General features: G+C 40.2%; 1 protein-coding gene across 2 annotated transcripts in view; it reads right to left on the minus strand.

Moving 5' to 3' along the window:
- The window catches only part of PBX1 (pre-B-cell leukemia homeobox 1), a 291,506-nt gene that overhangs the window by 16,575 nt on the left and 248,701 nt on the right, over nt 1-26,230 (minus strand). Inside the window, exons 5-8 of one of the 2 annotated variants that reach the window (XM_012639595.1) lie at nt 23,331-23,466; nt 19,227-19,386; nt 12,037-12,149; nt 10,581-10,670 (exon numbers count right to left, since the gene is read on the minus strand). In XM_012639595.1, the coding sequence (XP_012495049.1) occupies nt 10,581-10,670; nt 12,037-12,149; nt 19,227-19,386; nt 23,331-23,466 (499 nt within the window). The remainder of the gene's footprint in view (nt 1-10,580; nt 10,671-12,036; nt 12,150-19,226; nt 19,387-23,330; nt 23,467-26,230) is intronic. The other variant, XM_012639596.1, reaches the window with a different exon arrangement.

Below are 26,230 nucleotides of genomic sequence, written 5' to 3' on the forward strand. Positions count from 1 at the left end.
CACTTCCTTATTTTATTACTACTTGATCTTTTTGTTAATCTTTGTGTCTTATTAGCTGATGTTATTTTAACTACTCTGTCTAGCTTATGTTATGTTTTTATTGTTCTCTTTAGTACTTGTGTATCTCACTTGCCTTTACCCTCTTTAACCTTCATTTTGCCATTTTACATGCATTTATAAGTCTCTGGCCAATAATATCCTTCCATTGCTTTGTAGTCATTATTAAATTCTTAAATTTTTGTTATTATTTCTAATTAATTTTTCTAATTTCATTCACATCATCTTTGCACTCCATTGCATCTATTCTTTTACCTTATTAAAAAAGTCTACCTCTACTTATATGTTACACCTAGATTACTAGAACGGTCTTGCCTTCTATTATAATAAACCACTTAGTCTCTCTATGAAGGGACACTGTGTCTAAAATCTTGTTCTCTCTCGTGTGTGACCATTGGGTCACTAGCTAAGTTGGCTAACCAAATATGACACAATAGAGATGTAGAGTAGGCTATATCCAGGAAAGGACTTTGTATATAATTTCCCATATTTAATTTTAATAAAGGAATTGACTAGTCTTTAACCTTCTATATACCACCCTGAGAGGATATACAACAGAATACTCACAACTAAGTTCTGGAGTTCTTTTCCATATCACCCAGGCATAAAAATTACCAGGCAACATAACAAATTCTCTTACTATGAGGTTCTTGTCGACTCCCTTCACTTAGTATAAGGACTAGGGGTCAAGGGTCCATCTGGATAAAGGAAAAGAATAAAGGCTTTGGCACGTGACTGCCCTGGGTCCACATCCTGGCTTGAGTACTGACTGGCTATTTGGTCTGGGGTGACTACTTAACCTTTCTGAGTCTTAGTTTTCTTACCCATAAAATGAAGATGATAATGTTTATAAAGACATTCAAATCTAGTGGGGGTCTCAACAAATGTTATGAGTTAGTTAGTATTCTTAGTATGAACATTGGTGGAGGCTCAAACTATCCCTAGAACTTTAAGCATGTAATTAGTCGTGCTTTTGAGCCTTTATCTCTCTGAAAAAGGCACAGAGCCCTCAGTGCTTATGCCGAGTCTCTCCAGAACCCCAGTGCTCTGGCGAGAGAAGGGACAGAAGCTTCCTTCCTCAGGAACCCCATCCGCTTATGGAGTGTCCTCTCGACATAAGGCTCAGATCAGGATGGGCTTCCCCACGGCCAGGAGAGACCACTCCCCTAAGAAGAAATAAAGTATAATTTTGCATCAGAAAATGAAGTGGACTTCAAGCTAAGAGACACTAGAGAAGACAGGGGAGAAATGGCAAAAGACAAAAGAAGGGAAATGTAATATCTTACCAGTGAGGGAATCACATTATAATTTAATTTTCTAATATCGTGAGTTTCTATTTTTATATATTTCAGAAGCTTTTCTTCCTGAAAAAGGAACACAAGTCCCTTTAAAAGTAGGCATACCAGATCAGAACCCAAGGCAAGTGTAGAAAAAAAACACCTAATTTGATTTAAAATGGCCGTTCTAGCAGGGCGTGGCTGTACAGGATGGGGGGTGAGAAGCCGGGGCGGGAGTGGGAGCAGAGCCTCAGAGTGGAAAAGAACAGCCTATTCTGTGGATAACTTCGTACTCTGTCCCTCCTTTTCGTTCTTATTTTGTTTTGTAAACTATGAGAGTGAGGTAGATACAAGAAGATAAAGGGTAGTAAATTTACACTCAAGTGTGTTATATTTGTCAAAACTCAGAGAATGGACACTCAGAATTTGCATATTTAATTGTGTGCAATTTTGTCTCAGAAAAGAAAAAAACTACAAACAAATATTGAACTCTAGTTAATGATACACATGCCAGTAGTATTTATTTAGGGGGAAATGTACTGTTGTCTGCTATTTACTTTGAAATGCATGAAAAAACCAAGATGGATAAATGGATGAATAGAAGGATAACAGAATGCTGATATACATGATGAAGCCAGTAGAGTTAAATATTAATGATAGAAACTAGGCGGTGGTATACTGGTTTCACTGTAAAATTCTTTCAACTTTTCTATATGTTTGAAAATTTTCAAAATAAAATGTTGGAAATTTTAAAAAGGTAGTATCTTTAATGCAAAGAAAGCAAGGTAAGCCCTAGATAGCATTTAAAGATCTTAGACATTAGAGCAGAGCTTCTCAAATGAATGTGCTTAAAAATTACCAGGGGATCTAGTTAAACTGCAGCATCTGATTTAATAGAACTGGGTGGGGCCTGAGATTTTTGCATCACTCACAAGCTCCCAGTTGATGCTGTTGCTCTGCAGGCCACACTTTGAAGGGACTAGCAGGGCAGAGAGGAAGGAACAGCTAAATAGAGGCTGCCAGGTAAGGTTTAGGTCTCCTGGGAGACCTGAAACAGAGCCTGTACCTCGTATAAGCCCCAAAGGGTTTAGACTTAAAACAAGGGTTCGAGATGAGTTCAAAGACACGTACTGCTTAGACTTGAAAAATTACTAGGTTCGATGAATTAGTGGCTGACAGAGTTGAAAATTACTGCAAATAGAACCATGATAAATGTAGGTATTTCTATATTTATATTTAAGTCTTCCTCCATATTATTTCATTGTTTAAAGCATGTTATTATGCTAATCTGAGTTAACTTCTTGTACATGGTTAATTTTTAATAAAGAGTTCTATTTATTTCAGGAAAGTCTTACCGAAGCAGAAAGCACGCCTTCCTGTGTTTTGTGTTAGGGTGTCCGCTCTGTTCTCACAGCATGGTCATACCTCTAATACCAGCACCCCATCTTTGGTGGCTACCGAACAACTGTCAGGGCATCTAGAACTTCACTGTCCAGCATGGTAGCCACCAGGCACAAGTGGCTATTTAAATTTAAATTAATTAACATTAAATAAATTAAAAATTAATTTTTTGTGTCATACTAGCCACATTTCAAGTGCTCAATAGCCATGTGTTGCTAATGGTTAACTTCTCGGACAGCGCTGAAATGGAACATTTCTATCAATGCAAAAGGTTATATTAGACAACGTGGTTCTAGAAGGAAAGAAGAGCTTTTGCTAGAGTCACTTGCAAAATCTATAAAAGAATGGCAATGTCAAATCATGTTTATAATAAATTCATATATCTATAGTTAATAGGCATATGAATATATATGTAAATATATTATATTGATTATGTTGGGTGTGTTGTTCTTCCCTTTAAGAGAATCAGGGGACTAAACCAGATAACTCCCAGTTCTTTTAGCTTTCTATGATTTTACAAAATGTAAGAACTATGTCCTATTCCTGTTTGTAGTCCTGGTGTTGGATATTAGAAAGATCTCAATAAACATTTGTAACACTTGTTAAATGTTTGTTAAAAAACATTTGCTTCATTCATTTACTTATTCTGTCAAATTGCAACATATTTTGAGTTCAAATATTTAATATTTGGAGTTGTAAAAAAGAATTTGCCCAAACTCAAATATAGCCAGATTGATCTTTCTAAAAAAATTATCAAATTTGAAAATAACAACAGGAAGTTCTAAGAAAGAAGTCTAATATTTTATCTGGAAACAAGCTTGTCTACGAACATGGAACTCCTTCCTAAAAGGCAAGAAGGGGCAAAGCTAGACTAAGCAAGAGGAGGAACATTTTCAGAAATCAGTGCTAATGTTTCCCACAATTAAACTTAGCCTATTTAATTAGCTGAATATTTACTGACGTCTAGAGGAGCCATGCCACTTTCAGGAGCAACCACAAAAACAAAGTGCCCTTTTGAGGTTGTGATTTTTCTTCACAGAGCAGAAGTTAGGGACAACTTGAGTCTGGAACAGCTAACCAGATCCCAGCCTAAGGGCAGGATGGCGGCAGGACCAAATGTGGGCCAGCTGGGCAGGACACTGTAAAACACCAATTCCAATGAAATGAGCATGGTACACATTGCCATCTCACAGATGGGAATCTTTCTAAAAACACAATATTCTCTTTTATTTATGGCTTTGAAGTATCTCCTCTCCTCTTGCATTTTCTTCGGAATGTAAAAACGATCATTGTTTATAAGTAGAATACGCCACTGGAAGATGCCTTAGACAAAATCCAGCTCAACTGTCCTTTTTAGAGTTTAGGAAACTGAGTCCTATCAAGGAAAAGTGACTTGTCCATAGTCACACAGGCGGAAGTGGGATGTACGCACATACGCACAACCACATACACACAGTGTGAATGTGATGTTTGGTGTGATCATATCACTAGTTTTAAGATCAACAAAACTCATTGTGACTAAGAGACAAGGCGTTTCTACATAAAGGATGCTTATTGTTTTATTATTAAGTCCATGGTGCATTTGTTTCGTTGTGGGTAGTACCTTTCTCAAACTATTGCTGGTTGGTCCTGAATGTCTCTCTTCTGCTATATAGTTTAATCCCAAATTCCTTCCTAGACTACAGAGTTGATCAGTTCCCTTGTCCTAGTCTTCCAAGAATAGGAAATCTAATCACAGACAAAGTACTGAATAAGACTAAAAAGGAAAATACGTCCTGACTGGCACCAGGGTTTTGTATCATCTCAGGTGAGAGGTTTCTCCAACTTGACCTGGATGTGACCTGATGTAGTCTCATTCCCCAAGGTCAGAAATGCTTATGTTTATTGAATGAATGGATGAATGAGTGAATGGACGGATGCAGCCAAGAATAAGCCACTGAATGATCTGACATCACTTGTTTTCTGTACTTTTAAGAGCTTTCACTAGGCAGCTGGGGAAAACATTGAATTGCATATGAAATTAAAATGCTGGGATTTTCTTTGCTTAGGCCATTATTGTGGGCTGAAATAAAATGCTTTTCAGGTCTCAGATGCTGAATTGGTATGGTGTTAGGTTTAAAGGCCTCATAATGGAAGAAGCAAAGGTACTTACTCTGTTTCCCTTTGGTTCTGTCACGAGGGAAAGCCAGGTTGTTAAGCTTCCTGAAGGCGGGCGTCTATCTATTCTATTCCTGCTGCCTTCAAACTTTCAGAGGCTGGTCCACCATGTAAGACCCCCGCCCACTCTCCTCAGTCCCTTTACCCCTCCAGCCGGGGCTGGTCACTGGTCCTTGGCCACAGTACCAGGAAGTACTTACTCAAAGACACCCAACTGGGGAGCCCATCTGGATACGTTTTCAGCCCTTTAAAATTCAAATTCAGCTTGGTAAAATCGAAGAATTAAAACTTTTTATAGTTAAAATGAGTTTTTAAAGATTTGCCTATGAATTTTAATTATCACCCTCACATCCCAGTACTACAATTCCACATGTAGCAGCATCTTATTAATATATACTTTAACTGGAAGGAAGTCTCTCAGAAGTAGTTAAAAAAAACTGAAATTATGGCATGTGGCCAAGTGTTACTAAGTAACCCTTGTGATATCCAAATGTCTGAAATACATTCACTTAAATAGGAGGCTACTTTTGTCCTACTGGTTTGCAGTCTATTTATTACTTAGTAAAATTTTTTTTCCTCTCCTAACATGGGAGAAAAGAAAAGCAAAACAAAAACACCTATATTATGGTTTACAAAGATAAAAGTGTCATTTCTATTTTTCTGCTACTATCATGATCACAAAGCAAGATTAAGGAGATTTTTTTTTCCTGTCATAAATTGATGTTAATGACAGGTTGCCTTTATAGAGATAACACTAACACTTTTAGTGGAAATGGATAACAATTTCCATTTTCACCAAAACTTTTGAATAAGAAAAATCTAGAGGGGTATGTATTTACTAGACTGCCTGGAGTGAATTCATTCTCTTAACTCACATTTTAAAACAACTAAAAATACATTGTTTCACCCTAAAGAATAATGCTTTCTGCTAGCACAAAATTCAAGAATTCAAAGAGAAAAGTTCACGTAATGAGAGTGGTTTTTCCTTCCCATTTAGGTTTCAAGATACAAGTTAAGCGGGAAATAGTGGGGTGGGCTAGGAAGTATGGAAGATACTAACTCTAAAGAAAGAGGTTTTTGGGGGGTGATCTATAATTTAGTCTGGTGTTCCTTGAGCTAACACTAAGAATCAAAGATCCTAATTGTAGAATTCTAGAACCACTGAAATGAAAGGGACCTTCAAGCTTCCTTATCTGGTGAATTTTACAAATGAAGCAACAAACACGAAGAGGTGAAGCGACTCCTCAAAAGAAAAGCCACAAGAAGGATCAAAATTTACCAGTTTCAAGTTGTTTCCACCTTGCACTGGGTTGTCCTTGGTGGTCCCAGTCCCACACCTAACAGGGAGGGCAGTGACAGTCCCGGTAGAAAAAATGTCATACCGTTACACGGATGGCTATCCCACACACAGGTATTTTTTTACGGGGATTCTTTTAGGATAGGAACGCAAAGACTCTTTTAGGCTAGGAGGAATGAAAGGAATTAAAGGAATTAATTATAGGAATTATCCTATTGCTGAGGATAATTCAGCAGTACCATCACCCTATAACTTCATATATTAAATGCTGATTTGAATCTTATTCTCAGGGAATCAGCAGTGAGTGACCAAAAAGTCTGGAAAACTTTTTCCAAAACTAAAGACTGAAGAACATTTTTTAAGATTTTAAAGATAGCATATTCGTGCGTAAGAGAAGCATCTGAGATAGTAATTCTTACTAGATACTTTATAGCTGGTACACCAGATGTGGCCATTGGTCAAAAATGCATTTTTAATTTAGTAGCATCTTTTCCTTTCCTATCTGATTTATCCATCCAACAAACATGTTTTGAATAACTCGTGTATATGTTTTGGGACCACATACATATGCAGGAGTAAAAGACACAGAGATAATTAAGTATCCTCTGTGCATACACATATAATGCAAAGGATGTGTGTGTGAATGTGTGTGTGTCTGTGTGTGTGAGAGAGAGAGAGAGAGGGAGGGAGGGAGGGAGGGAGATAAAGTAGAGAGAAGAGGGGAAGAAGGACTAAGAAAAAGAAGAAAGGCACCAAGGAGGAGCCGGGCTTGAGAGAGTGTGATCTTGACAGTAGGGTGGGATGGGGGAGGCGGTGCAGGAACCACAGGACATTTGTGTAGATGCATACATGAGTGAACATAAGGCGAAAGCACGTAACCAGGTAAAAGTGAGCTGACCACACTGAATAGCATCCAGAGTTTACTCTGACAATGGGAGGACGAGGTGGAAGGTCAGGTAGGCTAAGGCCAGACGTGGAAGGCCCTGAATGTCGGACTCTGGGTTTGAGTTTGCTTAGGTAGGAAACAGGAGCCACTGATGACTTCTGAGCAAGAAAGGATAAAATTCAGGGGATGTATGCAGGACAGAGGAGGAACTAAAGACAGCAGCAGTGACTGGGAAGCTATTATAATAGTCTAGTTAATGAACTATTTCTAGAACTAGGACGGTGGCAGTGGGAATGGAAAGGAAAAATGTGATAGCTAAGTGATCTTTAAGTGTGTCTGATTGACAGAGACGCGGAATAATCTCCCTCCATTACTTAGAGCCACTCTAAACCTAGCAAGCATTGCCCGTTGTCATATGAGAACACAAAGTACTTAAGGAGGTATAATTTAACTCTCACAGTGGCTAAAGAAGGGGGTCTTTAGGCCTTGAGTAACTCTATATCCATCTCGAAAGCATACCTTTCCATCAAAAGGGGAAAAAAGTGACAACCGTGTCCTAACCTATCCTCACTAGGAACTACCTACTGAGAAAACTGCTCAGACAAGAGGAAAAAAAAAGGTCAAATTAGAAACTTATCACTTATAAAATTTCATACTGTATTCATGTGGAATAATTTATGCCTTGCCAAGCCCTTTCCTACTTATTTTCTCATTTTCCCTAAAGCAGTCCTTGAGGTATGGAGGTGAGAATTACTGGCCCTGTTTCATAGAAGAGAGATTCGACGTTTGCCCATGGGCACACGAGTTCCTGGGACTAGCGTTCCGGCTCCCTTTATAGGACTCTGAACACTACACCTGGCAATCCTATTGCTACGTGGGCAGTTAAAGGCAAGTGGTCTGAACTTTATAGGACTTAAAATAGACGCTGGTTGGATAAGATATGGGTGCTGTGAAAACCCAGCCAAGAGAGTGGAAACAGGCTGCCCAGAAAATGTCCTCCACCAAATGAAACATAATCCAGAGTCCGGCTGGGAATTCCACTGCAGCTTTGGGTTTAGGAACTGTTTATTTTTATTTCTTGGCATAAACCCTTCATTCCTGTCCTTCCTTGTCTCTTCTCGTCTCTCCTTCTCTCTCTCTCTCTCTCTCTCTGTTCTCTTGGCAGCCATGGTCCTACCCTATACATGCACATGTCTCAGCATCTAATACCACCAGCTAAAAATATGTCTCACCATAACTAGCTGAGCCTCCTGCAGGTGGTACAATTTAAAATTGATATCAAAGAACATCACGATCAGCCTTTGATTCATTTACCCTGCATATTAAAGACCCAGAAATAAAATAACCACGGTTCACAAGGAAAAAAGTTAATGCAAAATGAGAGACACTCTTTCAAGTGGCATTTTCAAGCCCAGTTTTTGTGGCGGGCTTATGTAATCAGAAATGATTGTCTGCACATGTTTGGTTACACTATTTCAGAAATTATTCCCAGCCCACCAGCTGACGTCACAGGGGTCAGTGTTGACCCCTCCGGAGCTCTCTTCCGTGCTACTCAATTCGGAAAGAAAAATGCCAAATAGCAGAAGTGTCAACCCCATTTCCTGCCCAGTGACGTGGACTTTCTTTGGTTCCCTCTTTGAGTGTGCCCACATTCTTGTCCCCACACCACTGTACCGTCCTCACATTTCTCTCTTCTACTTATGCATAGAACAAAGCTTTTTCTGGAAAAATTTATCTTTTATCTCAAAAAGATTTAGGAAATACATAAATGCATGCGTGCTTAAGCCTGCACACACAGACGGACTAGAGCAACTTTATGCATTTGGAATTCATTTTGAGAATATCCTTTCCCATGATGGTTTCCTCTGTTTTTCCAAGTAGGCTCCCCAGCAAGTAATAATACTTAGTGTTGCGAGCATAGCACGAGACGGGAAGGATCTCTCTGCTCTGGACATTCTTCCTTGAAGACGACATGATTGCCCAGAGTATGCTTAACAGTGCTGACTGGGACGTCCCTCCTTCCTTCCCAGAGAGGGACAAATATTACATGAACTCAGAGCAGATTCTGCCTGAAGAAGGCAGAAAATAAAGAATTTCTGATGTAAGTGGCCTTCACAGTCACCAAGACAATCACAGTCTGGTGGTTGACTCCCTTCCACGACATCCCTGCCAAGTAGCCAGCAAACAATGTTTGAATTTTCCAATGATGGGGAATTTTTGACTTCTAAGGGCAGCCAATCCCTTCTTTTGGAGAACTCTGACTGGGAGAAAAGTCTATAAATGTTCAAGTGAAATCTCTTTCTCTGAATCCTCTACTCAGTGGTTCTGTCCAGTGCTTTTTATATAGAACATTTACGATGAATCTAATCTCTCCCACAGATGATAGCGTGTCTCAAACTATTACATACCACCCAAACCTTATCTTCTATGGGGTAGGAATTCCTAATTCTTTCAATGGTTCCTCATCTGATGGAATGCGTGGCATTCTCTAATTTCCTCCCCGGCCGGCCAGAATCACGTACGACTTGCCCAGTGTAGAGTTGAAGGGGCCATCGCCTCCTTCACTGCAGATGTTATACCTCAATTAGTGTAGTCTAAGACTACGTTAATAAATCATGCCTACCTTTCCTTCCCTCTGTCCCTAATTTACTTTAACCATAACAACAGAAACAAATAATAAAAAATGATCACCACCAACCAACCACAGATTTCTTCACTAGTTCTGAGCCAACAGTTCTACTGGAGCCTCTTGTGACCTCTAAAAGCCCAGAAATCACCCCTGATCTAAAAAACAGCCTCCTTTTCCAGGCTGCCCTCTTGTCCCAGCTTGCTGTCACCGCTGCTGAGATAGCGGACGATTGATCTGAGAAATCAAGTTGGATTGCTGTCCCAAATCTACACTCGGTTCTCCTTGTGTCTGTCTGATCGATTTCACTCTGTGCGACATAGCTTGTCGCTATGAATTTTCATGCTAGTCAGGAGCCGCCAGCGCACCCAAGAACAAGTAGAAGATGGTCTGCACCCCTCCCCATCCCTTCAACATACCCAGCCTCTGTGTTAATTTTTTTTTTAATCGTCCATAGACAGATTGGAAAAAGGTTATTTTTTAAGATCGCAGACCTGGATGCAATGGATTTTGGCCTTGGGTTTTCCTTCCTAGGTTCCCAGGCCCCAGCTTGTAGTGACATTTCCTACCACCGTTGTACTAGGTGTCACCTGTTTAGCAGCTCCTCTAGCTGAACACATGTGGCCGCAGGTGCCATGCAAACGCTGATTGTGTCTGACAGCCCTAGACGCCAGCTGCCTGCATGAAGCCTGCCCAATCGCCACTTTTTTGTGGGTAGAATGCTGCCGATGGCATGACCGATACAGAAACAAGAAACTAGGTGACCGTAAAGCTAAGACAAGTCCTACTAAGTGGCATTCCGGGCCCTATGGCTTTGAAATAATTGGTAGTGATAGAATAAAAACAAAGGGTGGGGGGCGGGGAGCCTTGTTTTCTTACACTGATGCCCTGCGGACTGTACATCTGACTGGCTGCGAGTCCGTCACTGTATCCTCCTGTCTGGCTGATAACATGGCGAAGGGTATCCACCTAAACAGATGAACGACAACAGAGAGGAAGTTAGTCAGAGAGGCGCAGGGCAGGGGAGGCAGCTAGTCATCATGCAGGCTCCCCTCTGGCATGCCATATTAACACAATCATTTTGGAGACAGTCTTCCTAGAAAAGAGTCCATGACGAGGAGGCTGGACCTCCTCCATGTGCCAAATCCATTACCAGTTCTCAGTTCAGTAAGCAAGACCGTAAATGATAAAAGGAAACTGGGCTCCCAACACTGAAGCTAATCCAACAATGCTGCATGAGATGGTGGGGATGGGATGACAAAGGGGGCTCATGAGGGGAGAGTGAAGGAATTTTCCCTTTTCCCATTGGTCTTCCCTGATCATCCTACATGAGCTTCTCCTTTGCTAGGTATTGCAGAAAAGCCAAGGTTCTGTTTGGAGGAGGTTTGGGCAGCCATCTCACAGAGAGAGCAGTGTGTGACTAAGGCCTGTTCTTCTGAGCACTTAAGTGATGGCCAGTTGTTTAGTCACTTGACCAAGTCCTGACCCCATCATCTCAAACTTGCTTCCAGGCAATGCTGCCTGAGCGAAGGGCTGAATCACGGACCAGTTGGTCTATTCCAGGCACGTGCTGCTTCCTATTCCATATGCAGCGTGGGAAACTGGACTCACATGGCTCAGAACTTCCCTAATATTCTGACCCAGAGCATAATACTTTACTCTTACATCATGCTTCATGCTGAGATAGTAGCAAGGCTTCCTGAGGTATCGTGAGGCAATCTGCTCACTGTGGAGCCCTGAGCTTCGACATCACATGACTTGGTTTTTGCTTCCCAAAGTAGACTCATGCTCATCACCAGAAACCCAAATCCCTTGACCTGAAGAATGTCTAAGAAGATGAGGTTAGTCACCATGACTAGGTGTTTTTAAAGCTTAAAATGAAAACATGAGATACTAATGTATTTGCCTACTCATTAATTATCTCCTTATTTGGCAAATATTGAGGATGGGAAATCAACAAATGAGAGGGAGACCTGGAAATTGAGACGGTGGCCTAATCTCCTCCCTCTCCCTTTGGTGAGTAAAGAACATGCTGGTTCTCCTCGCCTGACGTGCCTCAGTCACCTTGACCTGTGCTTACTGCTCCTTTCCTGCTCCTACCGTGACTGAAGAGCCAGAGCCAAACGCACTCACAAAGTGTGGACGAGATTCCCCATGACAATGGTTGTCTTTGTTTCGGTTTGGTTTGGTGTCGGTAAGGTTTTGGTTCTGATCTCTCTCTCTCTCTCTCTCTCTCTCTCTCTCTCTCTCTGGACAAAAGCAGGAAGCGCCAATACGACTGAGGGCTCTTGGACTCTAGTGCATTCACCTGGCAGCATATTGGCTGGGTCCCTACCTGTGATTGCACGTTGGCTCCAACCTGGGCCCCTTGGTAAGAATCCCCATTGAGTGACTGCACGCTCATGAACAAATCTCCAGAGTTTGACATGTTAAAAGAACTGGAAGAACCTGGAAAGGAAAGAGTGAGGCACCTGAATCACAGAAAGGAAAAGGCTCCACCCCCGCAACTAACAGCCAAGAGGAAGAATGACATGCAAAGCAACCCCTCAAATAAAAACTAAAATAAAAATAATATCAACAGAGTCTGGTTAGTAGCATGAAGAACAGAGCAAGCAATAAAGGGTGCATATTGTTTATGTTATGTAAAGACACACCTTACTACAAGTTGCCAATGGGATGGCTTCCCCTTAGCAACTTCAAGCTGAGAAAGGGAACATGTATTCTTCTCAACTTTTCTATTTGGATTGCAGTCTCCAGACCTAGGATCTCTCTTTCATGCCTCTAAAATTCTAGAGTTGGCCAGGGGACCACAAGATAGAGAACATGTGCTGGTCAGTTATACTTCTGCCCCGATGATGGAGCACATAAGCTATTTAACTGGATTCTAAATATACTATTGCTAAACCCGTCTACTTTCACATGGGAAGCAGCACCTAGGAGGGAGTGCATGAAGGCAATGTCACACACTAGGGCTGGCCCTTGATATGGGTCTATTGACATTCCTAATTTCTAGAAAGAAGGCGAAGTTCCTTGCTGAGTGGCAAACAGCCCAGGGAACCTTGAAGACTATAAGAATATGTGGGGGTGATCTACCCTTCCCTGCCACCTGCCAGGATGAAAGAGGATGAAACAAATAATGGGCCAGAAATTCTCAAACATGCATGAACTATGAAATGCTGCTGACAATAATAATATGAATAATAATAATAGTAAAAGAGGGCCTCAAGAAGGGCAGTTAATCATCTGCTTTGACCTCCCAGAGATGGAGGCAGCACCCAGAGTTAGCCTTTAGGTGCATCCTGGCACCACTGTGCTAAACCTAGCCCACCCTCAACCTAAACATAAGGGACTGCAAAAGCTTGATATTATTCTGAAGTCATCGTGCAGCTCAGCGCATTAGGAAAGAAAGCTCAACGTGCAAGGTTTGGTTAAAACATGACGTTAGCCTGGAAAAGGAGAGACCTTAGGGACCCAGGTCAGTTGCACTCTCTTATTTCCAACCCTACGTTGCTCAAAATGTGCTCTTGCCCTCGTATTCTGAGACAGCCATCCTCAGTGTGGAATCGCCCAACAATGATTCATGCCTCAGCTCTGACGCTTTCTTTCTCTTCTCCCAAGGTAGGGATTTGAGCTCTCCTAGAGAGCTTTCCTGCCCCACGTGAAGAGCTGCAGCTAAGCAGAAAACGAGGCTTTTCTTTTTTTTCCATAGAAGGACCACTTATCAAGTGATGAATTCTAAACTCTGACACTGTGCTTCTATGCTTAACTATCCACATTATCTTCATACTTCAAAGGCAAGAGCCATTTAGAGGAACCAGGTGATTTATGAACTTGGGGACAACCCCAAGTTTTAAAAAAAATCTCCATTTTTCTTCATTCTGTGGGATGTACATCCACATGCAAAAAACTAGCTAACTATTTTGCTCCATACACTGATCCTCCACCTAACTCCCTTCTCGTTCCTTCTTTCCCAGGAGAAAAGAGACACTTTCTTTGGGGGCTGAGGGGTGACTCAGGCATCAAACCAAAGGACTATGCCATCTCCATAGCTCTGTAACCTATCCTGTTTAAACAGGCCCACACTTCTCCATTTAGCTTATCTGAAAGGAATCAGAAAAGTTGGGTCTTGGCAAAACAGGCATGAGATCTGAGCAGGTGTGGCTTACACTCGGTCAGCGGGATGAAGGCCACTGTAACTTCCTTCCGTTAATATGGGACATATATTTGAAACTGCCGTCCTGAACATGTGGATGAAGCAGTGTGTAGCACAGACTACATTCTCATGTGCAGATATATAATACCTAGGTCTCTACATATGAGTTACATTCCTCTCAAATCTTCTTTGTAATCACAGAGATATAATCCAAACAATAAAAGCCATTTTGTAATGAGTGTCACAATAATGCTCACATTTAGATGTCATCAGAACCAAGTAGAGTCAGCTCCAGGAACCCAAATTATAATTGTCTATATGTTATCAGACTCCTTCCCTTCAAAAGAGTGCTCAGTTTGAAGCCCGAGTATTTTATTTCTCTCCCAGTCAAATACCATGTAAGAAACACACACGCTATATGCTTGGCCGATGGTTTATCGGAAATTAGTATACAAACTTAGCAGTGGGAGAAACCCCAAAGGGCCACGCTGATGCCCACTAACATGGCATCCGTGGAACCATGAAGGTATGGAATGTGCCATTTACAAGATGTACACTGCCATTGACACAGATGATTTAAAAAATATATGTGCATAGATAAATTGTAAATATGTCTGGCTGCCTAATGTGCACAGAGATAAATATGCGCATATAAATGTACTTCATGTACAAATGCATTTGTATCAGAGCAGTAATTGCAAAAATAGTCCCTCGTGCTCTTGGCTGTGCTGGTTCAGCATTTTGTTGTCTCTGTACACCCATGTACAACACCACATAGCTTCTGAGTCTCTGATAAGTATCTAGAGGCAATGATTGTGCTAAGAGAAGAGAATGGGTGCCACTAATACCACATGAAAATCTAGATGATGAGGAGAGGACATATTCTTTACCCAGCACTGGAAGTTGGAAAGAACTTATCATGGAATGGATAACCTCCTAGGAATCCACAGGCAAACAGTGCATGGGCTCTCGTGGAGGTGCTGTGGAATTCTCAAAGAGCTTGGACAGAATTACTTGGCTTGCTGAAGAAAGTCATCCAGGAACCTTATTTGCAGGTTGTTGTGAAGCAATCAGCAGTTACTAGAAGCACGTTTTAAAATGTGCTTGTCAGTTAAAAGATTCTGAATTTGGCTTGGGAAGGGAGGCAAGCGGCTCATTTAAACTGCCACCCAGACATCTCCGGTATGTACGGGGCTAAATCTGCATTCGACCAGACAGAGAAGGAATAATGGATCACCTATGGTTCTAATGCGTTTGCATCATGATGAGAAAATGTGTTAACATCCATTTTGATAAGACAATTTCCTAAAAATTGCATTTCTACTTTAAAGAATCTTCGGGAGACTTAAATTTGTTCAGAAAAAAAAAATAAAAATAAAAAGCAAAAAACAATTAACTTTATAATCCAAAAGATAGAATAATGATAAAACCTACATCTGGAGCAGGGTTTCTCAACCTTGGCACTGTTGACATTTTGGGCCAAATAATTCTTCATTGTGGGAGAATGTCTTATGTATTGTACGATGGTTAGCCACATCCCTGGCTCTATCTAAGAAATGCCACTGGCACCCTCCCTCCAAAATTGTGACAACCAAAAAATGTCTCCATACATTATTGAATCTCCCCTGGGGTACAAATTTGCCCCTAGTTAAGAACCAATGAGCTGGAACAAGAATGGATTTAATTTTTCCTCTTAAGGAACTCAAAGTGTTTAAAGATATTAGCTCAGTATTTCTTACAGCATTTCTTACGAAGTACTGCCCCAGTTTCTGTAGTTTAGAAATCAAGGTTTCAGACAGATTACGTGGCAAGTCTGATTAGACTGGACTCTCATGCCATTTGGGGACAGAATCTCTTTACTAGATGTAAGCTTAATTATGTCTCATGCTTGCTTCTCCATTTCCCCTTCCAAATTCCAAAATACACTGTATTTTCCACTTAGTAAAAGAGTAAAGGGTTGTCTGGTTCTATGTAAAAACCCTATAATAGATGTGTATGTCAAGGTTCTAGAGTTCCAATTCCAGGAGGAATTGTCTTCATTTTCCACTTAAAAATAAAGACGAGAAACACAGAAAGAAAGAACATGAGAAAAAACAACAATGGGATAATTTTTTTTTACTTGGTTTTAAAAAACAAAATTATAAATGTTCCTGGGGATTTACTAAAGGGTCAATCAACTTCTCAGGATGCATTATCTCCTAACTGTGTGTACTATATAAAAATTTCTCACAGGAAATGAGGATTTGGAGCTTTAATATGATAACCTTCCACCAATACTGAAATACACCAAACCTATTAGGGGTGTCACGGATTATGTACAGGGGCTTTCCCTTGACTAAAATAGGGCCAGAGGAAGGATTTTCTTGCCTGAGTTTGCTGTTCTCTTTTGACATACACACACAGCTAAGCAAAAGAATTTAGATCTGGGGGTTCTGAGCCTTAATAAGCCTGTGACTGCTTAGCTAATCACAGAACCTGATGTATCATCAATGCTGATGCTAAGCTATTAGAGCAAACATCTGCAATGCACAAGCCAATTTCTTTCTTCTTGGATGTTAAAGTATTCTCCAGAAGATAGCTCAAGCTTCTATAAAGGGTCTTATTTTTCTGAGGTCTTAATTCTTGCTTTTATAACCTCATCAAAAATAGGAAATGGAGAATGTATCATTTTAGGTCACTTCAGAAGAATTATGGACCCCGGGTTTAAACTATTGCTTCAATGGTCCCCATTTTTGTTTTCTTTTTTCAAAATTTAATTTTCTCTCCTGCCTTTAATTCTTTCTCTGCACTCCATCTGTTTTGCCCAAATCTGCTGGTATAAATTATGAAGAATGCTAAATGTCTCTAAATGCTTGCTAATCCCCCACAGGTCCTAGTCCTAAGGGATTTTTATAAATGATGCTTAAGGAAATAGGAGACAAGGCACATACCAACAAATAGGAATATTTAGAAGTGGCCTAAGTGAAGGTACCGAAATGCTGCTGTCCATACAGAAGCCTCTAGAGGGAAGATTTACTTGCAAAGTATCTTCCTTGCAATCGAAATGAGTGTGTGTATTTACTAAAGCTTGGAGTAAAACTTCTGCTCCAATATTGAGGATACAAAAATTTCCGAGGTTCCAGAACTCCAGACTTCAAACTCTGCCAAAATGTGTTTTCACTTATTAACCTCTTATTTAAAACTTGCTATTTCAATTATCATTCATCCTTTGAAATTATTAAAGAGCCAGTATACAACATAATAAACAGCCTGTGTAAAACTTACGAACATTTCAAAGTTTTTACTTTATCTGCGCGATGATTTAGGTTAGTTAAGAGCAGAAGAAAATACAGAAAAGCTCATTTATAGCTTTTCCTGTTAGAACATTTATCTTTTAAAATTCCATGCTATCGCACACATACAATAGTATTTTCTTTCGTCTGTACTTTAGAAAAAGCACGACAAAGGGGTTCCTCTGCATATTATTTCCAACAACTTAGGCACAACTGGAAGGCTTAGCTCAAATTTTCCATAATAATTTACTTTGTGCTCAGAATAGTCACATGAAGTTTAAGCCACCAGAAAAATTCCTTAGAAAACTGTAATCACCGACTGACATTCCATAAGAGCCAACGTAATTCTTAAACACAGAGTAGGGGGTTAAAATGCTTACTTTTCTCTTTTTAAGGGCTTTAGGAAAGAATAAATAGTTACGGATTTAGTAATGAGGGGAGTCCACAGGGCCCTTCTAAGGACTAGTCATAAATCATGCTAAGCCATCTGTGATGCAGATATATCAGGGACAGGAAAAAGTCATTTTGATGTCTGTTTTGCATTATGATAACCTTTGCAGGAGTGTTGAGTGCATTTTTGCTAATGTTGACAGAATTGTATTTCTTCCAAAGAGACAAGTGAAAATGTCTGCCTAGCAGTGCAATTCAACTTGTGTTGTTGGGTCTGAAATGTTTAATAATTGACCAGATGAGGAAGAAGGAAACTCTCTGGTTATTGAACCTGTTAGCCTTGAACCTTTGTCAATCACACCATGATAGGGAAAGAAGAAAACAAAAAAACCTCAAAAAGCAAATATGCTCCTCGTAGTAATTCAACCTGCAGTGCTGGGAAAAATAAGACTGGATTGAATTCTCCACTGTCTTACCATTCCCATGCTTAAAAAGCCCAGGCCACTCTTCATGCATGATTCCATTTACATCAAAGAAGGGCACGGTGGTACAGCCCAGTGACTTGGAGAACCTTAAAATAACAAATTAGTGCATCTAGAAGCTCCTAGAAGACGTTAGTGTATGCAGCCCTAGATGTCTCCAATAACAAGCCACCGTAAGACAGAGAATTTGTTTTAGTGGACAAACAAGTTTTGGGGTCTAAGATACCACATCCTCTAAAAAAAATGGTAGAAATTAGATTTATAATCATATGATGATCAAACATATTTAAATTTGTAACACTTTAAAGTTAGAATCATCAATTTCTTAGATGTGTACCCTAGTCAAAATTGATGCATTTTGTTTATTATTGGCATGTACCATAATTTGATAACTTTGATAATTTGATAATGAGGAAATATTTCTGTTTCTCTTTTACCAAAAAAAAAAAAAAGTACCAACATGCCTTCCATTGCATATAATCACTAAGGTTATAATTTACACATTATTAACTTTGTTTTATCACATGTGGAAACTTAGAATTGATGGCACAAGGCACACGTAAAAATATATTATTTTAGCCTAAACTCTGAAATTAGTGATATGATGCATATTCACTAAAATAAAACCTAGAGCATAGGACATGACTCATATTAGAACAAGAAAATTAGAATCTGAATAATTTGAATTAAGGATTGCCAATATTCTTTGTAGTTCCATAAAGAAAACCAACAACATAAGACAATAAAGAACAATAACTATAAATAATATATAGAAATAATCATAGGCTAGCTTGGTAGATCTAAACATTATAATGTGATATTTGCTATAATAGTAAATATTCTCGCATAGAATGCATGCTAATAGGTAACCTAGATATTATGTGATAGAATCCAAAGAGACTATCTCTAAGTATTATGCTTAACTTATTTATTGTATCCCTGAAAGGGTAATTTAGAGGTCTCATCAAAACAAACCAATTTACCTCTGTCTCAACTTAGACAGACACATTAATACAAACCTGCTCACAATCCCATCTTGTTAGGAGTATAACACATTGCTTTTTGGAAATGAAAGGGAAAACCCAAAGTTGCATCAACAACAAAAAAGATAATTAAATATATAAATCAAACAATCAAAAGCTTAAAGAATTAAAAGAAAACCCCAATGTACAGGAAAAGCAAGGATAAAAATGGAGAACGATCCCCCCAAATCAAAGGAAAAACTAACCCGCTGAGTTGGGAGTTGAGGGTGAGTTAGCTTGGCTTCCATGGGCTGACACATTGGTGGCAGTGACAGCCGTTTTGGCAGCATAAATATTGGCTTCCTCTTGAAATTTACCTATGTTCTTCTTGTACCGGATTCGCTTATTTCCAAACCAGTTTGATACCTATAGCAGTTTAGAAGAAGATGAGAAAGTTAACATTTCATCCTTCAGAAACATGACAGAAGAAATAGAAGAGCTTAGGCAAGGAATGACGAGATAGGCTAATTGGTCTTATTCTATGCATGATTTTTGCAACAACATTAAAAAGATATGAAGTAGGAGTTTTAAAAGGAACAACTACAGAATATGAGATTCTCTTGTTAATATAACTAATATCTAACAAAACCACTGTGATAAATATTTTCCTACAGAGGAGCTGCTCATTTAATCTAGGATCCTTTTAATTTAGAGCAAGCATTTTAAGTTTGCTTACCTCTTCACTTATGACAATAAAAGAAACCTAACATTTCAGAAGAAATGCCTCTTATCAGTGCTAAAGCTGACTCTCTACAATTAAAATACACAGGCCTTTAAATATCCCTACAAAATCTACATCAACATATAGGCGCTTTCATGCAATAATTTCAAATTTTTAGAAGTTTAATAACTTGAATACTTAGATTAAAGAACTTAGATTGTTAGCTGCTTTTTACTATAGACCTTAGGATCAATATAATTCAATGTAATGGATTTTAGTGAGTATTTTGTATAAAGCTTGGTATCATCTACATCAGGAAAAACCGAAGCATATAGCTGATTATTCCTTTGAATTCCAGGCTTTAAATGTTAAAGCCAATAAACACAACAAACCTAATTTGCTTTCATTTGTTAATTTATTTTCTTCATGTGGCTCCCGGTGGCTGTCTTGGCTTGATCTGGTACCTCTGCTCCCCTTATCCCAAGACCTCTGCCAGGCACAAGTGGAGATACAGTTAAATTCAAGTTTTACTCCCATAATTCCTGCCTTGGGGAGGAAAGTTTTATACCCCATATTCCAGATGTGATTTTGAACTAAAATGTTATGGTTTTTATACAATTACAAAACCAACTATGAAATTGATGAGGATAGGGGAGTTGATCAAACACATATGATAGCTTGCATATAATTTATGTCAATATTTACCTCTCAACAATGGCAGATAAAGAAAATTCTTACAAAACTACACTTATTTTTTAAATGCATTAGCACAGTTAAAACATCTTATAAGGCCGGGCGCGGTGGCTCACGCCTGTAATCCTAGCTCTCTGGGAGGCCGAGGCGGGCGGATTGTTTGAGCTCAGGAGTTCGAAACCAGCCTGAGCAAGAGCGAGACCCCGTCTCTACTAAAAATAGAAAGAAATTAATTGGACAACTAAAAATACATAGAAAATATTAGCCGGGCATGGTGGCGCATGCCTGTAGTCCCAGCTACTCGGGAGGCTGAGGCAGGAGGATTACTTGAGCCCAGGAGTTTGAGGTTCCTGTGAGCTAGGATGACGCCACGGCACTCTAGCCCAGGCAACACAGTGAGACTCTGTCTCAAAAAAAAAAAAAAAAAACATCTTATAAGAGTAGCCCTCAAAGGCCTATGCAGCTTATACTAGAGCAGAAATGCCAAGCCTTTGTTTAAAAATCAAACTGTACCATTACAGCATTAGTAAACAAGAGAGAAAAAGTTCAATAAAATGCTTTATTTACTGTAAATTGCCGGTGTCTACAGAAAAAGAGAATTAAACTGGAGGAGGAAGGACACTTCTGAGTACATTTCAGGATCGCTGTCTATCTAATTTCACTTTTAAATTCATGTTTTTCTTGATATAACTTTTACTATCCATATGAATCAATCATAATTAGGGTTGCTTTTTGATTTATGAGTAGAATAGGGAGAGGGAAAAAAGGTAGGGAGATTTTTCTCAGGTATCTGGACGAGCTGGAATAAAGAGGGGAAAGATGAAGGTAGTTTAGGGGGACTTTTGAGGAGCAAAGGAAATACCTGAGGGCCAATGAAATCTGCTATATGTGGAAAAAAATGAGTCGGAAGGAGGTGGAGAGGGAAGAGGTTGTGGGAATGATTCCCTCGTAGATGAGAAGAATGGCACTGGTAGGAAGATTCTAGGTCAGTTCAGGCATTTCCTGCATTGTCCACTAGCCCAGATCATATGCCCTGGACAATGCACAGAGTCAGTGTTTTCTGACATTACTTAACAAATGATTCATCAGCTGATGGACTAAAGACCTAATATGTGTCGGGCACCGGGGATGCACAGATGACAGATACGGCATGAGACAGGTGATACAGAAAGAACAGTAGATTTTATAGGAAGAGTTTGATTCGCATTTCGAACACAGTAATATTGAAGAACCTCTGGGCAGAGACACAGCAAAGTCCAATGGGAAGGAAGATGTATGAGTTTGGGATTCCAGGAGAGAAGTTCCATCTGGATATTCAAATCGAAGTACATTTGTAGCTGTGAGCATGGAAGACGTCACTCAGATAAAGCATGTAGAACAGCGCTTTTCAAAGTTACGTGTCATGTGGAGCTTGTTAAACAGATTGGCTCCCGAAGGTTCATTTTTACCTTCAACAGGCATTTGAAATTCTGAATCCTAGACTTGGAATTCAGACAATAAAGTGATTAAATTCTACTTTAGAAGCAGAAGACTCTATGACTAAAAGTCACTGATTTGTGAGTTAGTGATGTAATTCATACCTGGAACCAGTTATCAAATGTGCAGCAAATGTTAAAAAGCTTCAATTCCTGTTTTTTTGGGTTTTTTTTTGCAGACGGTGTCTAAATTTGGACAAGAATGGTTACAGCCCTATAACAAACTAAGCTACTTGAGTTTGACCACTGATGTTCTGCTTTCCCAGAACTGTCAAGACTGGAAATGATCCTCAGCTGGGTCAAAGCACCCAAGGAAAGCCTGGAGTCAATTCATTCTGCCTTATCTGAAAGGATGTTTGCAGCTGCAAAATCACCCATAGCTCACTGGGGAGGCCCTGGCAATCCTCTCATTGTAAGTATCTTTAGTGGAGTTCTGTATTCTGACTGGACCTAATTCTGCTTAGCTCAACACAGGTTGATGGGATCTGCACCCTGCGGGGAGTAACAGGAGCCAGGATTCAACTCAAGGAAGTGCAGATGCTCAGTTTATACAAAGCAGCATCTACTTCATTTGAAAAATGTTAAGTGAAGTTTCTCACTAGAGTAGGCTTCTTCTCCAACGACTCCCTCCCCTCCTTCACTTTTAATGGAAATATTAGTACATTTAGTTTTCTTACATGTTACATAATTCTGAAGAAGACCTTCTCTGACACATTTTAGAACAATCACTACTGGTCTCAACTAGAGATCAATGGTGGTATTTGAGGTTCAGATGAATAAGATGTTTGGACGGACCCTCTGAGTGGACACAATGTATATGCATATAAAGACTGACTGCTTTTCTACCTCACGTTCACGTTGCAGACTCCAGGTCTATACAAATTTTACATCATGTATTCCAAGTCAACAGGCACCTGTTATGGGTACTGCTCTCTGGGGGACGGGGCCACTCAGTGACATTTTGTGCAACCATTCCATGTAATCATAGTGACAGGTTAAAATTCCTACACTCCATCAGTTACAGAGTCAGCACATCAAGAGAAGACATTTAAGTTCCTTTCATTTAAAAGGCTATGTAACGACTAGTTCCATTCACTGACTCTTAAAGTTCCCGGGCTGGACAAAAAAATGGCTAAGGAATTGGCTAAGTTTGAGAGAAGAGCAGGAGGAATTCAGATAACTTTACAAGTACATTGAAGACGCTTCACACGTTTGAAACAAGGGAGTGCTCAGTGGGAAGACCCTATCCCTGTTTTTACACTGTACTCTACTATTCTCCTCCTGCTAGTTCCTCTCCAGCTTTGCCAGGTACTTACCTGGAAATTCTTTTACACACGTCAAGTGCTTACCTTGCCATTTTAAGGCTTTAGCTCACAGAACCTGCAAGGCATGAGTGTTCCATAAAGCAAGACCTCAAGGACCCTGCCTTATGGTGCCACCAGGGCCAGGCCACAGGCTGAGCCTTTTGAGGGTCCCCTTACCTGGGAGACTGTGATGCCACACTTCTTGGCTAACTCCTCTTTGGCTTCCTCACTGGGGTAAGGGTTGCTGAGATGGGAATAGAAATATTCATTCAGGATTTCCGTCGCTTGCTTGTTGAAATTCCGTCTCTTCCGCCTTCATAAAGAGAAAGGAAACAACAACAAACAAGTTTGCACCAAATGAATATGAGAAGGGAGAGAATAGGATCTACTTCTGGGAGAAGACTGATGTTTGAGCAAAAGGTGATTTAGAGAAGATTTGCCAAGAAAAGGGTTGGATGCCAAAACCATCACTAAAAGCATTTGTTCGATATTTCTTTGTGCACCAGCCGGACACCGGGGCACCAAAGAGAAGAACGGTGACAAATATTTTTACAGAGTGGTGAGGAGCATGAAGTTTCAAAATTCAGGCCATCTTGGTTTTGAATCTCGGCTCAACTGAATACCCGCTGGGTGATTTGGGTTGCCTCGCCAGCCTCAGCTTTTTCAACTGGAAGTGAGAGAGTCATGCTGACCTCACAGGGTCAGTGAGGGAGAAATGAGGCCACACACAGACAGCACTCGGCACAGTGCCTGGCACATGGCAGATGCTAGGACTTAGCGGTGACACTTTTTCTTCCTACCAGGCCCCAGGTGTTGGACCTTACCCTTTACAGCAATCCAGTCCAGTTACTCATTTTTCACAACCAGGGAGGTAGACATGGTTTTTCCTATTTACCTATGAAAAACTGAGTTCAGAGGTCACTTAGCAGGTATGTGATAGAGCCAAGAGATTAATTCAGGTGTGCCTGACTACAAAACCCAGTCTCTTTCTTCCGTACAAACTGGCTCCTGGCAATTACACGGAGACTCTGCCGCCGTAAGTTAAAAATAAGTTATCATTTTCTTTCTATTCTATCCCCATGTAAACGCATGCAACATTTTTCAAAGGCATCTGGGGAAGAGGGCATAGAACTGACTGAAATTAACCCCCTGACGGCCTGACCTCTCTTAAAAAAAAAAGAAGTGGCACTTCTTAAGCAAGAACAGCTGCTAAATGGTAAAACAAAAGCCCACAGAAATCTTTTTCACATACAGGTTGCCAAAAGGAAGAAAACCACTTTCTGAATAAAAGCATTTTGCTGCCTTTAAAAAAAAGGTGCTAATTGAACTAATTTAAAGTGAGAATCACTTTATTGCTTCCTCACAGCCAAGGCCTGCGGACCACTGCGAGAACGGCTCAGGGGGATGGACTGCAGGCTCACTGCGAGGCTGGCTAGCCCTGCTTGAGGTTGTGGGGCCTTCATCTTTAAATTAGCTCTCTTAGCACTTTTGCCTTTCTTGCTTTCTTGCTTTTCCTTAAGGAAAAGATTTCCAGAACACCCCTGATTATGCCAGGATATAGGATTTCTCAACAGAAAGCACTGATGGCCTTGCTAGACAGGAAATTCGGCTAATAATGTGTTTTCAGGGTCCCACTTGGATTAATTAACACAATAAAGTGCCTGATTTTACCGGATGAACACCATCTGTCCACAGGTATTAACCACATCTGTCCAGATTATGCCAAGCCCAAGTCACTCTCCCAAATAGTGCTGAGTTTCTGGGTCATCCAGCATCAGAAATTGTATGGATGGGATTAAAAAGCCCAACTAAAAAGTAGGCGTGTGTTAAATGCTCTTGCATGATGGGAATTGGGGGAAGACAGCCAAGTGGCTAACTCAGGTCTCCAGGCCAGTCTTGAGATAACCTTTCGCTGCTGCTTCTTTGCCTAAAGAAGACTGTTGTTTTAGGCCTGGGGAACTGGACCCTGAAGGCTCCCCTGATTGGGAGAGCCTCTGGTTGTTCATTCAGTTGTTTGCATTAGCATTACAGTGTATTTTTTGGGAGTCTTCCAATTGAGCTCAAAGGAAGCCTCTCTGGAATGAGCTGGTGGTACACCGATGGTGCAGACAGCTGTTCCCGGCTCTCCTCTCCTCGTGATGTGCCATCTTCCCTAGGTGGTCTCATCTATTCTGATGGACTCGCTTATCGCCTCTTTCGGTAGCTGTCTCAATCTAGGGCCTTTGAAATCCTAGAATCAGGATTTTTCAGAATTTCAAGAAACCTGGTGAAAATAACACCTTTCTGACAATAAGGTTGTTTGAGCTGAGACACTTGGTTTCTTTGCTTTGGCTTGAAGTGTTATCAGGTTGGTGAGTTAACATTTGTGATTTCAAGCCTATCAGAAGGTTTGATAGTTGGCTATCTAGATTTTTAATTTACGAAATGTTGTGTTGATTAAATATTACTGGATAAATACAGTATTTTAGGGACAGAAACCTTTTGAATCACAGGGCCCATGCGGGAAATTTTTTATAAAAGACTTGTGATAGGGAGAGGTGTAGGCATCACAGACTTATGTTGCTAATTACCAAATATGCTGTCTCCTGCCCTAATACCTTGCCTAAGAGCCACTGGCCCATTTACCATTGTATACTCCAGGCATCTTCAAACAAACTGTGTATCCAAAACTAATATCACTTTTCACCCAAATCAGCTCTATCTTCTTTATCACCTGCGTTATTTAATAACATTATCATAGATATGGTTCATTGTACTTCCTAATTTGTTCATTCATTCATTCGTTCAAATATTTGAGTACCTAGCTAGAACGTGGGGGTCTCAATCCCTCCTGCTTTCTTATCCTCATCCAATGACTGGCCCCAGAGCAAGTCCTGCCAGTTCTATCCTTTCAAATCTATCCCTCTTATTCTGTTCTTGTTGTCACTGCTATTTTTTTCCTTCAAAGAGGAGAGCTATTTTTAGTATGATCTTTTATGTATGTGGTTAAAATGACTTATTTTTTTTTTTTTTTTGAGACAGAGTCTCACTGTGTTGCCCAGGCTAGAGTGCCATGGCGTCATCCTAGCTCACAGCAA

This window comes from Propithecus coquereli, unplaced genomic scaffold (genome assembly GCF_000956105.1).
Source record: "Propithecus coquereli isolate 6110/MARCELLA unplaced genomic scaffold, Pcoq_1.0 Scaffold140, whole genome shotgun sequence".
In the NCBI taxonomy this organism is placed as follows: domain Eukaryota; kingdom Metazoa; phylum Chordata; class Mammalia; order Primates; family Indriidae; genus Propithecus; species Propithecus coquereli.